Source organism: Mytilus edulis, chromosome 14, assembly GCF_963676685.1.
Source record: "Mytilus edulis chromosome 14, xbMytEdul2.2, whole genome shotgun sequence".
Taxonomy (NCBI): domain Eukaryota; kingdom Metazoa; phylum Mollusca; class Bivalvia; order Mytilida; family Mytilidae; genus Mytilus; species Mytilus edulis.
Window position 1 is genome coordinate 15,482,972 of NC_092357.1, and position 22,355 is coordinate 15,505,326.

The window sequence follows — 22,355 nt, forward strand, 5'->3', positions numbered from 1 at the left end:
ACTGAGTAATATATATGAGACTTTATATAGTATGAATTTCCTTTCGGAGGAACAGGATAAGAATATAAGTGGTTTAAACAATGGAAAGATCACAGTAGATACATACTCTAAAGTGAAACTTAAAATATGGTATTTTTTTAATTTTTTTATAATTTTTAGGAAAACAATTAAAATCATAGAAAATATTTACACGAAATAGGAAAATAAAGATTCGTTATGCTAAATTCTCCATTAACCATGTGAATATTCTAATGTCTCTACTCATTTGTGTTAAAAGACATTGCTGAATCTTTGAAGCTATTTATTTTTGGAAATCTGTGTTTATTTATTTATTAATTGGGTTTTGTTTATCTTTATCTTTATGTTTTTGTGTTAAGAAGTGTCCATCAAGTACAAACCTATGAGGGTTCATCATATAAAATTTTGTTATGTTGTAAAACAGATCATGTAATCTGTAAAGACTGTTTAATTATTATGAGAGTTTTGACTACAGACATAAATAATCTTTCTTTGAAGCTATGCAATAGATAAATTTAAAAGTTATATAAAAGTTAAATGAATTTATATATCAAAATGGTAACTCCAAATGCCTCTAAAGTAAATCTATTTAAACACGTCTAGCTAATATATATGTGCTATAATGTTAGATATATGGTTAGGGATGATAAGGTATTGACATTAATTTTGAAATAACAAATTTAGACAAAAAATAGAAAACGTTTGATATAAATGATAATACAGTAAAGTGTGAAATAGAGACCGTTGCAAGGTTTGATAACTTTATGTTATTTTTATTGTTGGAATGATTTTCCTGTATAAATATCAGTTATGGTTTTTGTGAAATGCCAACAATTTGATTTCAAAGTACTTTAATACAGGGTCTAGATTGTACATGTCTTGAATATGCACATAGTCCTATAAATCAAATACATGAAATATAAGCATTTAAAAAGACTGAAATCGGTGTTTAAAACTCTACACTAGATGTGTGGACTTTTCATATAGTGTCTTTTGTCGTCATGTGTAAGTCTATTGTCATATTTATAAGAGAAATGATAAAACAAAAGCTAAATGATTTTTTTTAAAATAAATATGCCTAATAAATGGCAAAAAAAACCAACCTAAACACATCAAACGAACGGATAACAACTGTATATTCCTGGCTTGGTACAGACATTTTCATATGTTATGAATTGAACCAGGTTTAATAGCAAGCTAAACCTCTTACTTATATGACATTCGAATCATATTCCATTACGTTGACAACGATGCGTGAACAAAACAAACAGACATAATAGGTAAAATTTCAAAAATACAGCAGTCATCATTGTGTTATACAATTTATCACTGAATAAAAAGGTGACAAAGAAACACAAAATGTATTATAGACCAAGCATATTTGCAAAAATTAAAAACAAGAATACACAAATCTACCATAGTACAATAACTGGGTGTATAAATACAGAGTCTTCTCATATATGTAACAAAGAAACATAAAATTGCATCAGAAGTCATCTGAAATGGTCATGATGTAACATAACACTAGCGAGAAAGCTCTTTGTTTTGGAGTTTTGTCTCTATAGATAATGTTTCATTTATGAATTTTAATTGGATTTATTGCCATTGGTCGCCTTACCAGTGGTCAAGTTAATTCTTTTTTTTTTATTTAACTTACCAAATTAAAATATGATACAAACACGTGTAATTAAATTTGAAGAATTATATGATAGATAAAATTGTGCAATTTGCTTAGAAAATAAGTTTTTTTCTATGGTCAAATAGTCAATTTAACAAGTTTTTGCATGGTTGATATTTGAAATAATTTTGCGTATTGCTCCTTAATGTGGTACACAACACCGTGACTAAAAATAATTTGGTTCGTTTAATGTCCATAAAATTTTGACAAAATGTTAACTTTGACCCTCTGACAAAAATGCAAAATATTAATAGAAATTGAACCACACACTTGTCGCAAAAATTTTACTGGATGTGTCGCAGTTTGACAAACACTAGTTTTGATCAATGAGAAGCTTAGTATTTCGTTAACTGTAGAACTAATTAAAACGTTCAGCTGATTATACAGTTATGTACCTTAATGTCAGCCACGGATGCTGCTTATTATTTTTATTTCAAAATTATTTTAGGTCAAATATTAGTCTCTTGAGACTTTTCAAGGTGGACTGATATAAATGAATGGAAATGTTTATTTCTGTTGAGTCGATAACTTATCATACAAAATCAATTGTCGAATAACCTCTAGAAGGAATACTTCTTTCATTGTATCTAGTTATTATTTTAATTGATTTTTGATTTTATGTCAGTAGATATAATATCGTAATCATAAAAACTAATCTAGGCTTCTGTTAATATGCTAATACTTCAATAAACAAATCTAAAGATTCATAAATATTATTTATTGTTACCAAACTTTGAATACATAATAGGTGTATTGTCTTGATTTTTTTTAAGGAAGCTGAAAATGCAAGACCTTTTTTTTACCATATCCAGAGGAAGCTAAAATACTTATTTATAATTTTTTTTTTTAAATAACGAAAAATAACTGAAATTGTTTGACATTGTCTTAGATCAAGATGGGTGACACAGGCTTTTCAAACCATCGTTTTTTATTCACGTTTTTGGATTGTAGGGAAATGATGTTTTCCAGTCTGCCCATTTGTCCAACCTGTATAAAGTTTAGTTTAACGGTAGTTTACCATGGAGTTTGAGTTACATCAATCTGAAGCGAGGTACAGATGTTAAGTATGAGTTTAAGTTTTTAAATATATACTGAATTAGGGTTTTACACATATTTAATAGTTCAATGAGCATAGAAATGCCAAAGCGCTCGAGCGGGAGATGATGTTCTATTGAGAGCTAATCTCTTTTCTATCATGAAAAAGGTAAGGAAATATTTTAATACAAAATGTCTTGGTTAAGGTAACATTATCAAGATTGAACATGTTATAAAGTTAAATCACAAAAATATGAACTTAGAGGAAAATTCAAAACGAAAAGTCCCTAATCAAATGGCAAAATCAAATGATAAAACTCATCAAACGAATGGATAACGAATGTTATATTCCTGACTTGGTACAGGCATCTTTCTGTGGAGAAAATGCCAGACTGACCCCAGTTTTATAGCTAGCTAAATCTCTCACTTGTATGACTTATATGGTCTTAAATTTCCTTTCGTCAGTAAGAGGTCAAGTGTAAGTGTTTTTAACAATGAAAACATTGATGTAGGTAAAATTAAACTGAAAAGAAAACTATGGTAGTTTGATTTATTTTATTTAATGGAGTTTGGAAATTCATGAAGAACAGAAAATATAGCAACAATTGATGAGGAAATAAATATGTTTGATGTTAATTTCCTTCTTTATCTTTCTAATGATTATATCTAATTTCCTAGATGGATATTGTCACTTATGAATATGTATATATTTAGACAATTACTACGTTTTTTCTTTGAAATCTTCAATGTTTTTATATACGATAAGTGGGCATTAAGTACAATAGCATTTGGGCTGACTTCAAATCCGATTTCAGTTTCAGTTTTATCAGTTTCAGATTATTTTTATTCACACTTAAGTTAAGAGTAAAATTTGAAATGTAGGCTGTGTTTCTAATGTGCAGCTATTTATTTTATAATAGTTAGCAAGACAACTTATAAATTTGTATACAGATAAAAAATATATAAAAAGATCATGTTAAGAAAGAAATATGTTTGCCCACTCCAAAATGAAAATTTTGAGGACCATTGGAATTTAACATTGAAAAGATATTACTGTTAACATGATTTATGTGATTTGCCCCCAATATCAGAATATAAAGGTATTAAGTTAGCTTTAATGTACAAAAGAAGTAATGACGACGATGGATGGCTTTGTAACGTCCAGTGGCATAAATGTGTATATCGACCGAAAACATCCGAATGTGATATAATTGAATACCCTGCATTGCACTTAACAAGAAAGCTTAGCTGGATGTTTTAAAACGTTAGTTACAATGTAAACGTCGGAAGGAGAATATATAACCATACCTAGAAAATTAATTTTATTCGTTGCAGATCAGGGTTTACTCTCACTACTAAATGTCTAAAAAAAAACAGCAAGTCTTTGTTTGACCCAGCATTGGATCGAACACTTTACTTGTTGCCCTCCAGATGCACACTAGACAAATTTCACGGTAATATTAAGTTGGTGTATGTTTTGTTGTCAAATCAAATCAAACCGTAATACACATGATCGTTATGAAATATAATTTATATAAAATTAAGGTTTTGCGGAGACTAATTGCATTCAAAATAATGTTCTTGTAATCTATCAATGTTATAATATATGATTCCATTTTTAATTAACCGCAACTTCATGGAACCATAGCTATGCACATTTGTTTTTGTATGTAAATAGTCTGCTTATTACCCAAAATTTTAAATGAAACTAAGAGCTACAGTTTTATCACTTGGTATCATGCTGTAATTTTTTTATTTAATATTACAGTAGTTTATAAAAGTCCAATTCTCGGACATCATTAGGGAAGACATACATCTGGTTCGCAATCAAAATAAACTCAGGAAATCACGAGAATTTCGTTATACATAATGTATTTTATATGTCTTTTTTTCACCACAAAGCCTGTTTAATCGACAAGAAAAACCTTATAATATGCATTATCTAACTAATATACGATCAAAAATCATTATTTTCTAGAAAGAATATATCCCTTTTCACCGATCACATAAAATAAGATATTCTGTTTTCGGGCATTTAGGTATGATAACGCCACATTGCTCAATTATAAGGTGAAATAAAACTCACTAATCTAGATACACATGTTTGTTATCATTCTATATTTAAATCACAAGTACTGTGATTGCAAGTAACCAGAAATAAAATCAATTGATTCGATATGTCAAAATAAAAGTCATACTTTTTGTAATTATCATTTTTATCCAAATTGCAATATTGCTAAACAGAACAAATGTTAGAAATTTAGAAGGAAAAATGAAGTCTGAAAACAGTTATAAAAGGAACAAATGGTTTAACATGATGACATATTGATATAAAACAAAGCAGGTAAAGGTATTGTATACAAACACATCCATAATTAAGTTAGATAAACTATGTTTGTGTTCATGAGAAGAGTGATTGTGAAGGTTAAATGTCCTTTCGGAAGTACATACTAGTAATGCACTCATACTTATATGATAAAAACTTGGTGTAATTGGTTATCAACTGGTAATGTGATTCACTCTTCTTTAGCTTTTCTTTTGTATTGAATGTTTAACATCCTCTGCAGCAATTAAATCAATCAAAGTCTAAAAGAAATCTATTCTGCAAAACACTTGTTATGTTTTGTCATTCTTTTATCAACGCAATTAAAGGATATTCTTTGGATTTTTTTACTTCACGGACTGTGAAAAATGGACTGTTTCATGTATAAATTATCAAATTGTATTGCCAAGCCAGAAGGATGACACTTTTGCATACGAGACACGCATCTGCATTACAAACTTATAAACTTGTTATGGAAGGTTTATTTTGAAACAATAATTTTCTATTGAAATGACAATATATGTGTTTATCCATTGTACCTTTTCTGTATTGCTGCATGTTTTATCAAATTATTTACACGTAAATGAAACAAGGATTGATACTGAGATGTATACCATGTATACTTTTAAATATGACCTCCCTCATTGAGTCTGTTTTATAATAAATCATCTTTTGATCATTTGTTCTACAATTTGTCCATCTGTTCAGACTTACCCGAATGTATGTGAGCCTTTTATTAGCTATATGGACCATATGGTACAACCTAGAACTATAATATTCATTCTAATATTTTTAATTCAGAATATTTAATGTTTTAACAATTCATCAAACAAAAATATTTAAAAAAAAATAAAAATAACCCACCCAAGCCCCAGTCCCATTAAGCTTTTTTGAAATCATCTAAGCCAGTTATCATTTAAAATATTTGATTGTTGAGGATTCAAATCATTATTTACAATTTAAATGACACATATATGAGTTTGTCGTCTTGGCTATGAAAGCTTTGATTATTTTTGCACTCACTCAGATGAAGTTTGTGGTATTGGTAAAATTACGAAGGGATTGGTGTTTTAAAAACAAAGACTCATTTCAAAATTTGAAATCATTATTTATCTGCAACATTTTCTGAAATTATAATAAATATTATTTCATTTTTGTTCATTGCTTAACAACAGCATTAATAAATCAATAAATGCATACAGAAAATGTTTTGCTAGAAATGTCATATATTTGCCATGGAAATTTGTTTAATCTTTCTGCCGCACGGGTGTTTGTGTTGTTTGTGTTATACATAACACAGAACTAGTTCCAACAGACACAATTAACACACGGTTTTCCGTGTCATGTATATCTCACAGCTAGTACCAACAAACTTGTCTCACGAATGGTTGATTGTGTCATGTATATCTCACAGCTAGTACCAACAAACTTGTCTCACGAATGGTTGATTGTGTCATGTATATCTCACAGCTAGTACCAACAAACTTGTCTCACGAATGGTTGATTGTGTCATGTATATCTCACAGCTAGTACCAACAAACTTGTCTCACGAATGGTTGATTGTGTCATGTATATCTCACAGCTAGTACCAACAAACTTGTCTCACGAATGGTTGATTGTGTCATGTATATCTCACAGCTAGTACCAACAAACTTGTCTCACGAATGGTTGATTGTGTCATGTATATCTCACAGCTAGTACTTACAAACATGTCTCTCGAATGGTTGGTCGCGTCATGTATATCTCACAGCTTGTACCAACAAACATGTCTCTCGAATGGTTGGTCGTGTCATTTATATCTCACAGCTAGTACTAACAAACATGTCTCTCGAATGGTTGGTCGTGTCATGTATATCTCACAGCTAGTACCAACAAACATGTCTCTCGAATGGTTGGTCGTGTCATGCATATCTCACAGCTAGTACCAACAAACATGTCTCTCGAATGGTTGGTCATGTCATGCATATCTCACAGCTAGTACCAACAAACATGTCTCTCGAATGGTTGGTCGTGTCATGCATATCTCACAGCTAGAACCAACAAACATGTCTCTCGAATGGTTGGTCGTGTCATGTATATCTCACAGCTTGTAACGACAAACATGTCGCTCGAATGGTTGGCCGTGTCATGCATATCTCACAGCTAGTACCAACAAACATGTCTCTCGAATGGTTGGTCGTGTCATGCATATCTCACAGCTTGTAACGACAAACATGTCGCTCGAATGGTTGGCCGTGTCATGCATATCTCACAGCTAGTACCAACAAACATGTCGCTCGAATGGTTGGTCGTGTCATGCATATCTCACAGCTAGTACCAACAAAAATGTCTCTCGAATGGTTGGTCGTGTCATGCATATCTCACAGCTAGTACCAACAAACATGTCTCTCGAATGGTTGGCCGTGTCATGCATATCTCACAGCTTGTAACGACAAACATGTCGCTCGAATGGTTGGCAGTGTCATGCATATCTCACAGCTAGTACCAACAAACATGTCTCTCGAATGGTTGGTCGTGTCATGCATATCTCACAGCTTGTAACGACAAGCATGTCGCTCGAATGGTTGGCCGTGTCATGCATATCTCACAGCTAGTACCAACAAACATGTCTCTCGAATGGTTGGTCGTGTCATGCATATCTCACAGCTAGTACCAACAAACATGTCTTTCGAATGGTTGGTCGTGTCATGCATATATCACAGCTAGTACCAACAAACATGTCTCTCGAATGGTTTGTCGTGTCATGTATATCTCACAGCTAGTACCAACAAACATGTCTCTCGAATGGTTGGTCGTGTCATGCATATCTCACAGCTAGTACATGTAGTACCAACAAACATGTCGCTCGAATGGTTGGTCGTGTAATGCATATTTGACAGCTTGTATCTACAAGCATGTCTTTAATGGTTGGCCGTGTATTGCAAATCGCACATCTAGTACCAACAAACAGGTCTCGTAGCTCGTATCATGCATCCATCTCTTGCATAATATGGTGAGTCATGTTTATAGCACAGCTTTTTGCTTTCAAAAGACTATACCCTACATTGATAATGAGATAATGAGAATGAGAGTTGATGGATGTTTCAATTCTTTTAACTAAGATCAAAATATGCCCTTCTTCGACATATTTGTTGCACGCTTACATAAATTGCTGTTTCATTGAACTATACCCTACAATTCCAATCGCAGTTATATCTTTTTTACATGTTCAACGCAAAATCATGTTTATTGCAGGTTCTGGTTATTTGCTTTCTAAATGACATTTTACCCTACTTTACTAGTGAGTTATATTTGTTTGAGGTTCCGGTAGGTCGGTGTTTTATTGGCATATTTCCCACATTTTCATTTTCAGTCATAATTGATTTTTAAAAATTGAAAAAAGGATTTTTATCTCTCACATTTCTATTCATAGTGATATTTGTTGGAAGTTCTGGTACATTGTTGTGTAAAGGATTTATCTCACTTTTCATTTGCTAGATATAGATTGCGAACTACATGACTTACTTAAAACCTATATAGTCATGATTTGTTTAGATGTTTTGATAAGTTGTTATCAGTGTCATACAATAGTCAAATGGATGTTTCTTACATTACATTCTGTTCCATTGACAAAAACAAAAATCGTCATTCAAAGTCATATTTGTTTGGGATTTTTATAGGTTACTGTCTTAACGAAACTTATGCCCTACATTTCAGTTCAGTGCCATACTTATTGATGGTTCTGGTTGATTCACGTCTAATTGACTTAAACGTACACTTATATTTACATAAATGTTGGAGAGTCCTGAAATTTGCTGTTTCGTTGACTTGTACCCAATACTTCTTTTCAAATTATTTTTGTTGCAGGTAATACTTTAATAATACGCAAACCCAACATGACATGTTATACTTATATGCATTGGATTGTTTAATAAATCCTATGATTTCAATGACTTAAATAAACTCATCATAGATACCAGGGTTGCAATTTTCGACAGACGCGCGTTTCGTTAACACATGACTCATCAATGATGCTCGAATCCAAAGAAGTTAAAATGCCAAATATAGTTCGAAGTTGAAAGGAATTGAGGACGAAAAATTCCTACAGGTTTTAACCCAACATTTTAATCCATTTTCATAATTGTACGAGGTTTTTGAAGCTTGCTGTCCCACTGACTAATATCCCATATTTTTATTCATAGTCGTCTTACGTAGATTGGTCCCTTATTGATTTCCCCCTACATTATGCATGTCTAGCACACTTACTTTTCTCTTATTGTTGTCTTTCTGTAGACCTGTCAGTATATTTATCGTAATTCAAAATGATACTGAAAACATTATAAATAGCATTTATTCAACAATCTGAGTTGATTTTTTCGTAAACGATTAATATGTTTAACAAATAATTAGTTCCAATAACTATGAAAATAATGTCAAATGAATAAGAGAATCCCGAGATTTCTGGTAAAACAAGAACAAGGAAATATAGCATTTATAATGTAAAATGCAGTATGATGAAGAAAAAAAACACTTCTTAGTTGACATGTCAGCATCAAGTGACTCTAGACAATCTTGTTGCTGCATTATTTGAATTTTTCTGATCGTCGCTTGCAGCTTCGAGAAATAATCCTTTAGCAAAACTTGTCTCACCAATTAACTGATGAGCTATACCACACGTTATAGCAGTATTCACTCTATGGAAATTTGCATGAATTCTATCGTTTGTCATTGTCAATATCAGTTGTTGTAAGTAACGTCTACATGCTGTATTGTCATGTAGATGGTAGTGACATAAGAAGCCAAGGAAATATGCAAATGACAAAGGATGATAATATACATGTTTCTTTGTAACATCTAGTTGTAATTCTTCTGGAATTATTGATGAGTAAGAGTTTCAATTCTCAATGATCTTAATACTGTATAAAAAAATTCTGTTTTCATCAGATCTAGAACATGTTTTTGGATTAATGTTAACTCATTTTGTGTTAAAACTAATCCAGCATAGATTTTCTCATCTGTGTATTTCTGCAACGCATAATGTATTAATCTTAAAGAGGCAACGTAATTTTTTCTAACATAGAGAAATGAAGCTAAGGTCAGCCATCAAGTCACTGCATTTTAATATACACCTACAAACAAAAGACTGAGATCGTGTTTGTACTTTGAGTAATGATGTTTGTTTTCTGCGCTATAAGATGTATAAAGATGTTTAGAAGTATCTGTAACAAACCAACATGACTTTGATAAATACAATGCAAATATACTTTTACATGCAACAGTTCTAGAATGATTTAGACAATGATATAGTTGATACATTTTCTTTAAATTTGATTAATCCATAAATAGTTCAAATGTTGTAAATATTACTCGCGTTAAAGGATGATTGGCTTTGTAGTATTGGCTTTGATAGTCTCTTAGGGTCTCAGAATTAGCAAAATAATTAATTCCTTGCCCATATAAATTTGTGAGTATGGTTTCTAATTTTTCTTTGTTACTAGCATTGAATCGTGAGTGGAAAAAGTTATTTTCAGGAATAAAATAATGTAGCAAGATTGAATATCTGACACAGTACAGTAACCTCTGTAGACATGCCATAAAACAAGGAATGATATTATCTGGTCGCCATAAATTCATATCTGTTTCTTCTGACATCCAAAACATTAATGTTTTTAAAAAATATGAACATAATAAACCTTTCAAATCTTCATGCTTCTCTACTATTTCCTTTAGCAGGATTTTTAACAGTTTATAGCATAAAAATTGTGTATGGTTGAAATAATATAAAAGAAACTTTTCTGCAATAGAAAATGAAATTCGTCATTCCAGATTTTCATTTGCTGATCCTTTGCATCCGATTGCAACAAATAGAACTCCACAAGATATCATTTTTGATATGATTTTAGGTGAAGGCCATGCAGTATGTGGTCTTCCTGTCAATGGCAGTGTTTGAAAAAGCCATTGGTCACATTTAAGGCACACTACATTGTTCAATTGATCATCACAACTTGTTAGACATGGGCCATGCGTTTTCGCTAATCTTGGAAGTTTCAGTTCAGCAAGTTAGAGACCAGCAAGTGACATAATAAGCAGTTTATACTGTTCACTTGAAAGCATGTATCCTAGAGGATGTTTTGCCACAAAGGTAATACTTTAAAAGCCAAATCCCAAACGTTATATACTCGATGATGATTTAGATGACATAACTGTGTAAAACATGGTTGGGTCGCATCAGTGACCATAACTAAGGGAATTGTCAGTCCATCAAGAACTACATCTTTTCCTGATTCGTACACCTTACAAAATGAATTTATAGCCATGACATCCGAATTACCTTTCATATCAAGTCCTTCACCTTTACTTCCAATGGTTATTGTTTTATGACAAAATGATTGTCCCAAATCTAAAATAGTCAAAGCTAACCTCCTAGGTTCGTCAGATCCAATATTTTGGCATAAATAAGTGTATAATTGCAACGATTCACAATTCGAACTATATGTGGACATTCTCTCCATACTCGTTATGTCAATCTCCAAAATAAGTTCCCACTAAATTAAAATAAAGAAACAACACACTCTAAAAAATACTTCCCACTAAATTAAAGTAAATTGATTGATTGATTGTTGGTTGCTTAACGTCCAGTGGCAAATATTTCATGCATATTCAGGGCGAGAACAAGTTAACAACAAATACAATAGGTAGGTTGTTATAATAGAGGATGATGGTCGGGGAAATTAAGACTGCCACTGGAAAATGAGGGTATATTGGATAGAGACAGAAATTTTGCCTTGCAACAGGTCACCTACGGACCCCTCAAAGAGTTGTTGCAAGGGTTCTTAACGTGCAAAGAGCGTAGTACTCTCTTTACACGAGGCATCAAATTTAACGTCCCCATTCTGACCGGACGTGACTGCGAACTTGATACATCCCGCACAACCAAACGGACGCCCACTTCGGCAGGCGTTTTACTGCCGGTTGGGAGAAGACCAAGTGACAATTTTTCTATACCCCAGTCACTCTAGGGGGTTAAAATAAAGAAACAACCCACTCTATAAAATAAGTTCCCACTAAATTAAAATAAAGAAACAACACACTCTATAAAATAAGTTCCCACTAAATTAAAATAAAGAAACAACACACTCTATAAAATAAGTTCCCACTAAATCAAAATAAAGAAACAACACACTCTATAAAATAAGTTCCCACTAAATTAGAATAAAGAAACAACACACTCTATAAAATAAGTTCCCACTAAATCAAAATAAAGAAACAACACACTCTATAAAATAAGTTCCCACTAAATTAAAATAAAGAAACAACACACTCTATAAAATAAGTTCCCACTAAATCAAAATAAAGAAACAACACACTCTATAAAATAAGTTCCCACTAAATCAAAATAAAGAAACAACACACTCTATAAAATAAGTTCCCACTAAATCAAAATAAAGAAACAACACACTCTATAAAATAAGTTCCCACTAAATCAAAATAAAGAAACAACACACTCTATAAAATAAGTTCCCACTAAATCAAAATAAAGAAACAACACACTCTATAAAATAAGTTCCCACTAAATTAAAATAAAGAAACAACACACTCTATAAAATAAGTTCCCACTAAAGTAAAATAAAGAAACAACACACTCTATAAAATAAGTTCCCACTAAAGTAAAATAAAGAAACAACACACTCTATAAAATAAGTTCCCACTAAATCAAAATAAAGAAACAACACACTCTATAAAATAAGTTCCCACTAAATTAAAATAAAGAAACAACACACTCTATAAAATAAGTTCCCACTAAATTAAAATAAAGAAACAACACACTCTATAAAATAAGTTCCCACTAAATTAAAATAAAGAAACAACACACTCTATAAAATAAGTTCCCACTAAAGTAAAATAAAGAAACAACACACTCTATAAAATAAGTTCCCACTAAAGTAAAATAAAGAAACAACACACTCTATAAAATAAGTTCCCACTAAAGTAAAATAAAGAAACAACACACTCTATAAAATAAGTTCCCACTAAATCAAAATAAAGAAACAACACACTCTATAAAATAAGTTCCCACTAAATTAAAATAAAGAAACAACACACTCTATAAAATAAGTTCCCACTAAATTAAAATAAAGAAACAACACACTCTATAAAATAAGTTCCCACTAAATTAAAATAAAGAAACTACACACTCTATAAAATAAGTTTCCACTTAATTCGAGATTTCACAGTCCATTGAATTTGATAAAGTGATTGTGTGAGAGAGGAAAGTACTATGAACAAATATTATCGTTTATATCATGAAAGATGTAAAGAAGAATATAAGTCATCAGAAACTTGATTTTCAGTGGTTGTCGATAGGGTTCGGAAGTGTTTCTCGTTTCTTATTTAGATTAGACCGTTGGTTTTCCTGTTTGAATGATTTTACAATAGTTATTGTTGGTGTCCTTTATAGCTTACTGTTCGATGTGAGTCACTGCTCCATGCTGAAGACCGTACTTTGACCTATAGTGGTTAACTTTAACAAATTGTGACTTGGATGGAGAGTTGTCCCATTGCCCCTCATACTTAAATCTGTAAAATTTCTTAGATTCTTACCTTGAATTATTTCTTTTCCAATTTGTAATAACTAATTTTCTTCTTTTAAAAATATTATTAAACTATAGACACCTTTTCTGTGACTGTGATACATATTGTGTTGCTGTTTTGACTTTATTGATATACAACATGTATGACTTTATTTGGTCTCGTATTTTCTTTCCTAGAAAGAGGATAGTGCGTGTAAGCGCTTGAAGCTACTGTTACAATAACAAGTTTGAAGTTGTATGATAATTTTAAATACGAAAACAAAACTATGGAATTTCTTTTTTATCATTTGCATTGTTAGAAAAACAATGAGAAACGGGGAAAATTTAAAGAAAACTTTATCAGGAAATACCGATTTTTCTTTGTTGTTTCCTTCATTGTCTTCTATTTACCATCAACAATTCCTTGAAGTGATACTCCTACTTCATATGAATAGTTTTGTACTGAAATGTTTTTTTCCCTTATCTACCTTAAATATCGTTTTTTTCCCCCAATTGTTTAAGATAACTAGTGCAATACTATGTGGGCTGACTTTAAGTAAAATAAAGCTTCCTTAAATATATTGCTGTAACATTTTATACCAACTTTATTAAGTGTACCGGAAACAAATAAACGTAGATTTTAAAGAGTGCACAAAATATGCTGCATAACTACAATTGTCAAGTTCCGGTATAGTATTCATTATATATTGGATTTTATATAAAATCTTTGAGAACATCACGTGCGACTTTACTCGTTTTTTTGTTTTTTTTTTAATTTTTCAAAACGGGTATTATTTCCATGTACCAAGCTAATACCAACCAACACATTTCCGACACGATTTTCCGTGTCATGCATATCTCGCCTCTCTCTCAAGGGTGCTCGTGTTATGCATATTTCACAGCTAGTATCACTTATCCATCTCTCTCACGATAGGGCGTGTCATGTATATTGCACAGCTAGTATCACTCATCCATCTCTTGCACGATATGGCGTGTCATGTAGATTTCACAGCTTTTACCAACCAATGTGTCTCTCGCATGGTTGGTCGTGTCATGTATGGGCGTTTTTCAATAGTACTTTCTTGTCCCAGCCATTTTAAAACAAATGTGTTTGATCTTTGCAAGTAATTTTTTGTGCAGTCAGTACATTGAATTAGATTTAACATTTTTAAGCAAAGAATCAGTTTATTATTTAGAGGGATTGATAAGATATTGATTCCTGAATGGTCCAAAACAACCAAAATGACATGTCCCTAGACCGCATGTTCAACATTCATACTCTAAAATATCGTAAAAAAATGTAAAAATAAATGTTATTTTTACTTAATATAAGTTCTTTAATAATTCAAAAGTATGTTCAGAGCCAACATATTTTAATAAACAGCTTTCAACATAAGATTTTTAATTTCAGAAGGTGTATCCCTGACAAAATGTCCACTACAAAACGAAGTCATTAAAATTTGCTAATAAACAGTTTTATAAAATCAATGTAATTTTTGTTTGTAAGAGATATAAACATTAGGGTCTTACAAAAGAAGTGATGCTTTTTAAAACGGCAATTAAATTGTTTGTAAGAAAAATTGAGCACACCAAATGGACCAGAGTGATACCGTATTTTTGTTAATGTCCACTACGAAACGGATCAAATCTCCTTCAGTATCTGGTTTTAAAATTATGAAAAAAATATCAGTGTACAGCTTAATACATGCTTTGATGAATACAATCAGTCTTGTTACTATTGCAATATAGGGATTGTGGGGAAAAAATAAAACATGCGAATATGTCCCCTACGAAACGGTCACCTACGAAACAAGTATGGGAGAAAAACGTTTCGTAGTGGACACTACCACTACCATGCAGTCTTTTTTAAATTCTTTTTTCAATTATATTCGTGCAAAACAAATAACAAGGGTTAGTTTGATGTAATTTTTGTTATGTTTTTATTAACATAGAATTGGGTTGATGTCAACTACGAAACTTTTTGTCCACTACGAAACGGTTTTGTCAACTAAGGAACGCATCAGAATGTCCACTACGTAACATGAGTTGTATCTTTATCGATGAAAAATAGTTTTCCAATTCAGAAAAAATTAGATTGTTCTAGTATATAAAGGAAACAAACTGGAATGTCTATAGGAAACATTTAAAATTGCAAAAATATGTGTGTTTAGAAGCAGTTTCCCTACGAAACAGTACACAAGTTATGAAAATAATATCATTTAAAGAGTATTTAAGATTGCACTTTTTGTTTACAAACAGATATATAATAGAGGTATTCAAAATAACTCTTGAAATTAAATTTTAGACAAGTTGATTTTCCATTTTTTTAGGTCTAGAAGTTACGCTTTTATTGCAAAACGCCCGTATATGTCACAGCTAGTATCAACCATCCATCTCTCGCATCATGTATATTGAACAGCTATTTGCTTTCAAATTGCTATACCCTACATTGATAATGAGAATGCTGTTTGTAAGATGTTTTCGTAGACTACAGTTGTATTGATTACCACCAAATATGTTTGCCCTTCATAGTCATATTTTTTGGACGCTTAAATAGATTGCTGTCTTATTGATTTATACCATACAATTCCATTTGAAATTATATCTTTCTGCATGTTCTACGCAAAATGATTTTTGTTGGAGGTTCCAGATAGTTGCTTACTAAAACACATTTTACCCTGCTTTACTATTTAGTTATATTTGTTTGAGATTCCGGTAGGTTGTTGTCTTTTTGGCATATTTCCCACATGTTCATTCTTAGTCATAATTGATAGGATTTGTGTCTCTCACATTTCTATTCATAGCCATATTTGTGGGAGGTTCTGGTACTTTGTTGTCTAATTGATTCTTACCTCACATTTCATTTAAATACAAATATCTTTTTTAGATTTTAGTAGGTTGCGAACTACATGACTTATTTATAACCTATACAGTCATGTTTTGTAGAAGTTGTCGTCATACAAATTAAGAGTTATTTCCATTCATGTTTATATTTGTTCGATGTTTCTTACGTTTCTGCATTCATTGTTGTATTACAAGTTGCTGTTTCATTGATTTGTACCCCACATTTCTTTTCAATGTATGTTTTGTTGAAGGTTTCAGTAAACTACTTTGTAAATTTCTATACCCCATATTACATTTTATACGTTTAGTAGGTTGCGAACTACATGACTTATTTATAGTCGGAGTGTAGTATGACGTACATTATCACTGAACTAGTATACATATTTTGTAAGGGGCCAGCTGAAGGACGCATCCGGGTGCCGGAGTTTCTCGCTACATTAAAGACCCATTGTTGGCCTTCGGCTGTTGTCTGCTCTATGGTCGGGTTGTTGTCGTTTGAAAACAAAACTTTACGACAAAAGAGATGATTTCAGCTTTCCAATTGTGAAATTTCCATTTCTAAGTAGCAATATTCCAGCAGCACCTGCATACGGGGTATATATCTCCCAATTGATACGATATTCCCGTGCTTGCATTTCCTATCATAATTTTCTTGATAGAGGTTTGCTGCTCACAAGGAAGCTATTAAACCAAGAGTTCCAAATGGAGAAGTTGAAATCATCCCTTCGTAAATTTTACGGACGCCATCACGAGTTGGTTGACCGTTATGGAATAACCGTTTCACAAATGATATCGGATATGTTCCTTACGTCGTAACTACAATCCCCTTCCCTTTCATGAATATGACCTACAGAATTAGACTATTTACCGGATTTGTATATCACATAAGCAACACAACGGGTGCCACATGTGGAGCAGGATCTGCTTACCCTTCCGGAGCACCTGAGATCACCCCTAGTTTTTGGTGGGGTTCGTGTTGTTTATTCTTTAGTTTTCTATGTTGTGTCGTGTGTACTATTGTTTTTCTGTTTGTCTTTTTCATTTTTAGCCATGGCGTTGTCAGTTTGTTTTAGATTTATGAGTTTGACTGTCCCTTTGGTATCTTTCGTCCCTCTTTTTGACACATTCCCCATTTCCTTTCTCAATTTTTAGTTCTGAGATGAGCGTTAGAATTTTTCATAGATCCTATTTCAATGACTTAAACCCAACATTTTCATTCATTTTTCATAATTTTACGATGTTTTGGTAGTTTGCTGTCTCACTGTAACCCATATGTTTATTCATAGTTGACTGGGGTAGGTTGGAATATTATTGATTTCTCCCTACATTATTCAAGTTTAACACATTTGATTTTCATTTAATATCATCCTTCTGTAGATTTATCAGCATAATTATTATAATTAAAAAAAAATACTGAAAAACATATTAAAACATATATATTCAACAATTTCAGTTTATTTAGTCTTAGAAACATGACATATGTTAATAGCTTACAAATAATTATGAAAATAATGTCACATGACTAAGAAAATCTCGAGATTTCCGGTAGATCAATAGAAGATAAAGATATAAAGTATCATGCATTTTGAAAAAAAAAGCAATGATTTAGGAATGACTTTAATAAGAGAAATAATATCAAAAACTAGGTGCACACTTAATAATCCGGGAAGCCTGTTATTTCAAATAGTGCATCACATGTTTTGTTATTTCGATTCGACAAAAAAAATATTACTGTTATTCTTTATAATTTAATTCTAAATTATATTTTAAAAGACGGGGAAAATCATAAAAAAAACTTTGGTGACGACACGGTCACATGACAAAATTATTTTTATGAGCAGATAGACAAGACACTTTCAGCCAATCAAAAGACGCATTACATCAAAAATTAAATTATAAACCATTAAATAACAAATTTAGTTTACAGTCAGCATCATGTGACGCTAGACAACCTTGTTGCTGCACTAGTAAAGTTGTACTCATCTTGCATCGCAGCTTCCTGAAATGATATTTTAGCAAAGTATGCCTCACCAATTAACTGATGGGCTACGCCACACATTATAGTTGTATTCGCTTTAAATAAATTAGCATGAATACTATCGTTTTTCTTTGTTAATATAAGTTGTTGTAAGTAACGTCTACTCGATGGAATGTCCTGTAGATGGTAGTTACATAAGAAGCCAAGAAAATATGCAAATGGTAAAGGATAATAACATGTGCGCTTCTTTGTAACATCTAGTTGTAATTCCTGTGGAATTATTGATGACTTAGGGCCAAATGTAAGAGTTTCAATTCTCAATGATCTTAATACTGAATACAACTTTTCTGTTTTCATCAGATTTAGAACGTGTTTTTGGATGTTAACTCATATTTGGTAAATCCGGATCCAGTAAAAATTTTCTCATCTGTGTATTTCTGCAACGCATAATTTAGTAATCTTATAGAGGCAACGTATTTTTTTCTAACATAGAAAAATGAAGCTAAAATCAGCCATCCAGTTACTGCATCTGAATGTACACCTATCAATAAATGACTGAGATCGTACTTGTACTTCGAGTATTGATGTTTGTTTTCTGCGCTATAACTTATAAAAAGATGTTTAGAGGTATCTGTAAAAAACCAACATGACTTTGATAAATACAATGTAAATAGACTTTTACATGCAACAGTTCTAGAATGATGTAGACAATGATATAGTAGATACATTTTCTTTAAATTTGATAAATCGATAAATAGTTCAAATGTTGTAAAATTTACTTGTGTTAAAGGATGATTGTCTTTGTAGTATTGGCTTTGGTAGTCTCTTAGGGTCACAGAATAAGCAAAACAATTAATTCCTCGCCCATATAAATTTGTAAGTATGGTTTCTAATTTTTTCTTGTTACTAGTATTGAACCGTGATTGGAAAAAGTTATTTTCAGGAATAAAATAATGTAGCAAGATTGAATATCTGACACAGTACAGTAACCTCTGTAGACATGCCATAAAACAAGGAATGATATTATCTGGTCGCCATAAATTCGAATCTGTTTCTTCTGACATCCAAAACATTAATGTTTTTAAAAAATATGAACATAATAATCCCTTCAAATCAGCACCTTTCTCTAATATTTCCTTTAGCAGGATTTTTAACAGTCCATAACATAAGAATTGTGTATGGTTGAAAGAATATATAAGAAATTTTTCTGCAACAGAAAATGAAATTCGCCATTCCAAATTTTCATTTTCTGATCCTTTGCATCCGATTGGAACAAATAGCAATCCACAAGATATAATTTTTGATATGATTTTAGGTGAAGGCCATGCAGTACGTGGTCGTCTTATCCATGGCTGTGTTTGAAATAGCCATTGATCACATTTAAGGCACACTACATTATCCAATTGATCATCAAAACTTGTTAGACATGGGCCATGCGTTTTCACTAATCTTGGAAGTTTGTGTTCAGCAAGCTTGAGACCGGCAAGTGACATAATAAACAGTTTATACTGTTCACTTGAAAGCATGTATCCTAGAGGATGTTTTTGCCACAAAGGTAATAGTTTAAAAGCCAAATCCCAATCGTTATATACTCGATGATGATTTAGACGACATAACTGTGTAAAACATTGTTGGGTCGCATCAGTAACCATAACTAAGGGAATTGTCAGACCATCAAGAACAACATCTTTTTCTGATTCGTATACCTTAAAAAATGGATTTATAGCCATTACATCCAAATCACTGCCTTTCATATCAAGTCCTTCACCTTTACTTCCACTGGTTATTGTTTTATGACCAAATGATAGTCCCAAATCTAAAATGATGAAAGCTAACCTTCTCATTTTCGCAAGTTCGTCAGATCCAATATTTTCGCATAAATAAGTGTAAAATTTCAACGATTCGCACTTCGAATTATCTGTGGATATTATCTCCATACTCGTTATGTCAATCTACAAAATAAGTTCCCACTTAATTAAAATAAAGAAACAACAGTCTCTATACCTTTCATTAAAGAATCCAATGCGACTGTTATACAAGTGATAGGTTTAGCTAGCTATAAAACCCGCTTAATCTACCATTTTCTACATTTCTTTATCAAATTTGAAAAAAGAGGAACTGACGAAAGAGCATTGTCGTGCTTGGATTCTGGAAACATCCAAAGTTTAAGACATAACTTGTGGAATTTCCTTCCAATACTTTCTACAGAAAAAATCTGAGGAGGGCATTATGTTTTTCCAGACTGTCTCTTCATTAATGTTAGTTTACGTTTTGGTTTTTTATAGTTTATTATGAACTTGAATCGTTGTACAGTTACTTGCAATGATGTGAACTTTTCTATATACATATATAAAAGGTTTCTGTACATATTCCACTGTCTATTGAACATGATAAAGGGATTATGTGAGTGAGGAAAGTCCTTTGAACAAATAGTATCGTTTCTATCATTAAAGATGTGAAGAATATAAGTCATCAGAAACCTGAGGTTCAGTGGTTGTCGATGTGGTTCGGAAGTGTTTCTCGTTTTTTATTTATATTATACCGTTGGTTTTCCTGTTTGAATGGTTTTACACTAGTTATTTTTGGGGTCCTTTATAGCTTGCTGTTCGATGTGAGCCACTGCTCCGTGCTGGAGACCGTTCTTTGACCTATAATGGTTAACTTCAACTAAATTGTGACTTGTTTTTGTAACACTGCTAATAAAAAAAACGAAATTGTGACTTGAATTTCGCATTGGCCCTCATACTGATATCTGTAAAGTTTCTTAAATTCTTACCTTAAAGTATTTCTTTTCCGATTTGTAATAACTAATTTTCTTCTCCTAAAAATATTATTGAACTATAGACACCTTTTCTGTGACTGTGATACATATTGTGTTGCTTTTTTGACTTTATTTATATATAACATGAATGACTTTATTTGGTCTCGTATTTTCTTTCCTAGAAAGAGGATAGTGAGTGTAAGTGCTTGAAGCTACTGTTTTTTCCCCAATTGTTTAAGATAACTAGTGCAATACTATGTGGGCTGACTTTAAGTAAAATAAAGTTTCCTTAAATATAATTGCTGTAACATTTTATACCAACTGTATTAAGTGTACCGGAAACAAATAAACGTAGATTTTAAAGAGTGCACAAAATATGCTGCATAACTACAATTGTCAAGTTCCGGTTTAGTATTCATTATATATTGGATTTTATATCAAATCTTAGATAACATCACGTGCGACTTTACTCGTTTTTTTGTTTTTTTTTCAAATTTTTCAAAACGGGTATTATTTCCATGTACCAAGCTAATACCAACCAACACATTTTCGACACGAGTCTTCTAGTTATGCATAACACATAGCTAGTTATAACCGACACAATCATTACACGGTTTTCCGTGTCATGCATATCTCGCATCTCTCGCAAGGGTGCTCGTGTTATGCATATTTCACAGCTAGTATCACTTATCCATCTCTCTCACGATAGGGCGTGTCATGTATATTGCACAGCTAGTATCACTCATCCATCTCTTGCACGATATGGCGTGTCATGTAGATTTCACAGCTTTTACCAACCATGTGTCTCTCGCATGGTTGGTCGTGTCATGTATGGGCGTTTTTCAATAGTACTTTCTTGTCCCAGCCATTTTAAAACAAATGTGTTTGATCTTTGCAAGTAATTTTTTGTACAGTCAGTACATTGAATTAGATTTAACATTTTTAAGCAAAGAATCAGTTTATTATTTAGAGGGATTGATAAGATATTGATTCCTGAATGGTCCAAAACAACCAAAATGACATGTCCCTAGACCGCATGTTCAACATTCATACTCTAAAATATCGTAAAAAAATGTAGAAATAAATGTTATTTTTACTTAATATAAGTTCTTTAATAATTCAAAAGTATGTTCAGAGCCAACATATTTTAATAAACAGCTTTCAACATA

General features: G+C 31.9%; 1 protein-coding gene across 1 annotated transcript; it reads right to left on the reverse strand.

Annotated features, from left to right (window-relative positions):
* Positions 1-18,787: 18,787 nt before the first annotated feature.
* Positions 18,788-20,373, reverse strand: LOC139503997 (uncharacterized). Its single transcript, XM_071294046.1, has one exon. The coding sequence runs from the start codon at positions 20,360-20,362 to the stop codon at positions 18,788-18,790; it is 1,575 nt and encodes a 524-aa protein (XP_071150147.1). The 5' UTR covers positions 20,363-20,373.
* Positions 20,374-22,355: the final 1,982 nt, after the last annotated feature.

Excerpts from the sequence above, each read along its gene's own strand:
- LOC139503997 (XM_071294046.1), bottom strand. The coding sequence starts at position 20,362 with ATGGAGATAATATCCACAGATAATTCGAAGTGCGAATCGTTGAAATTT.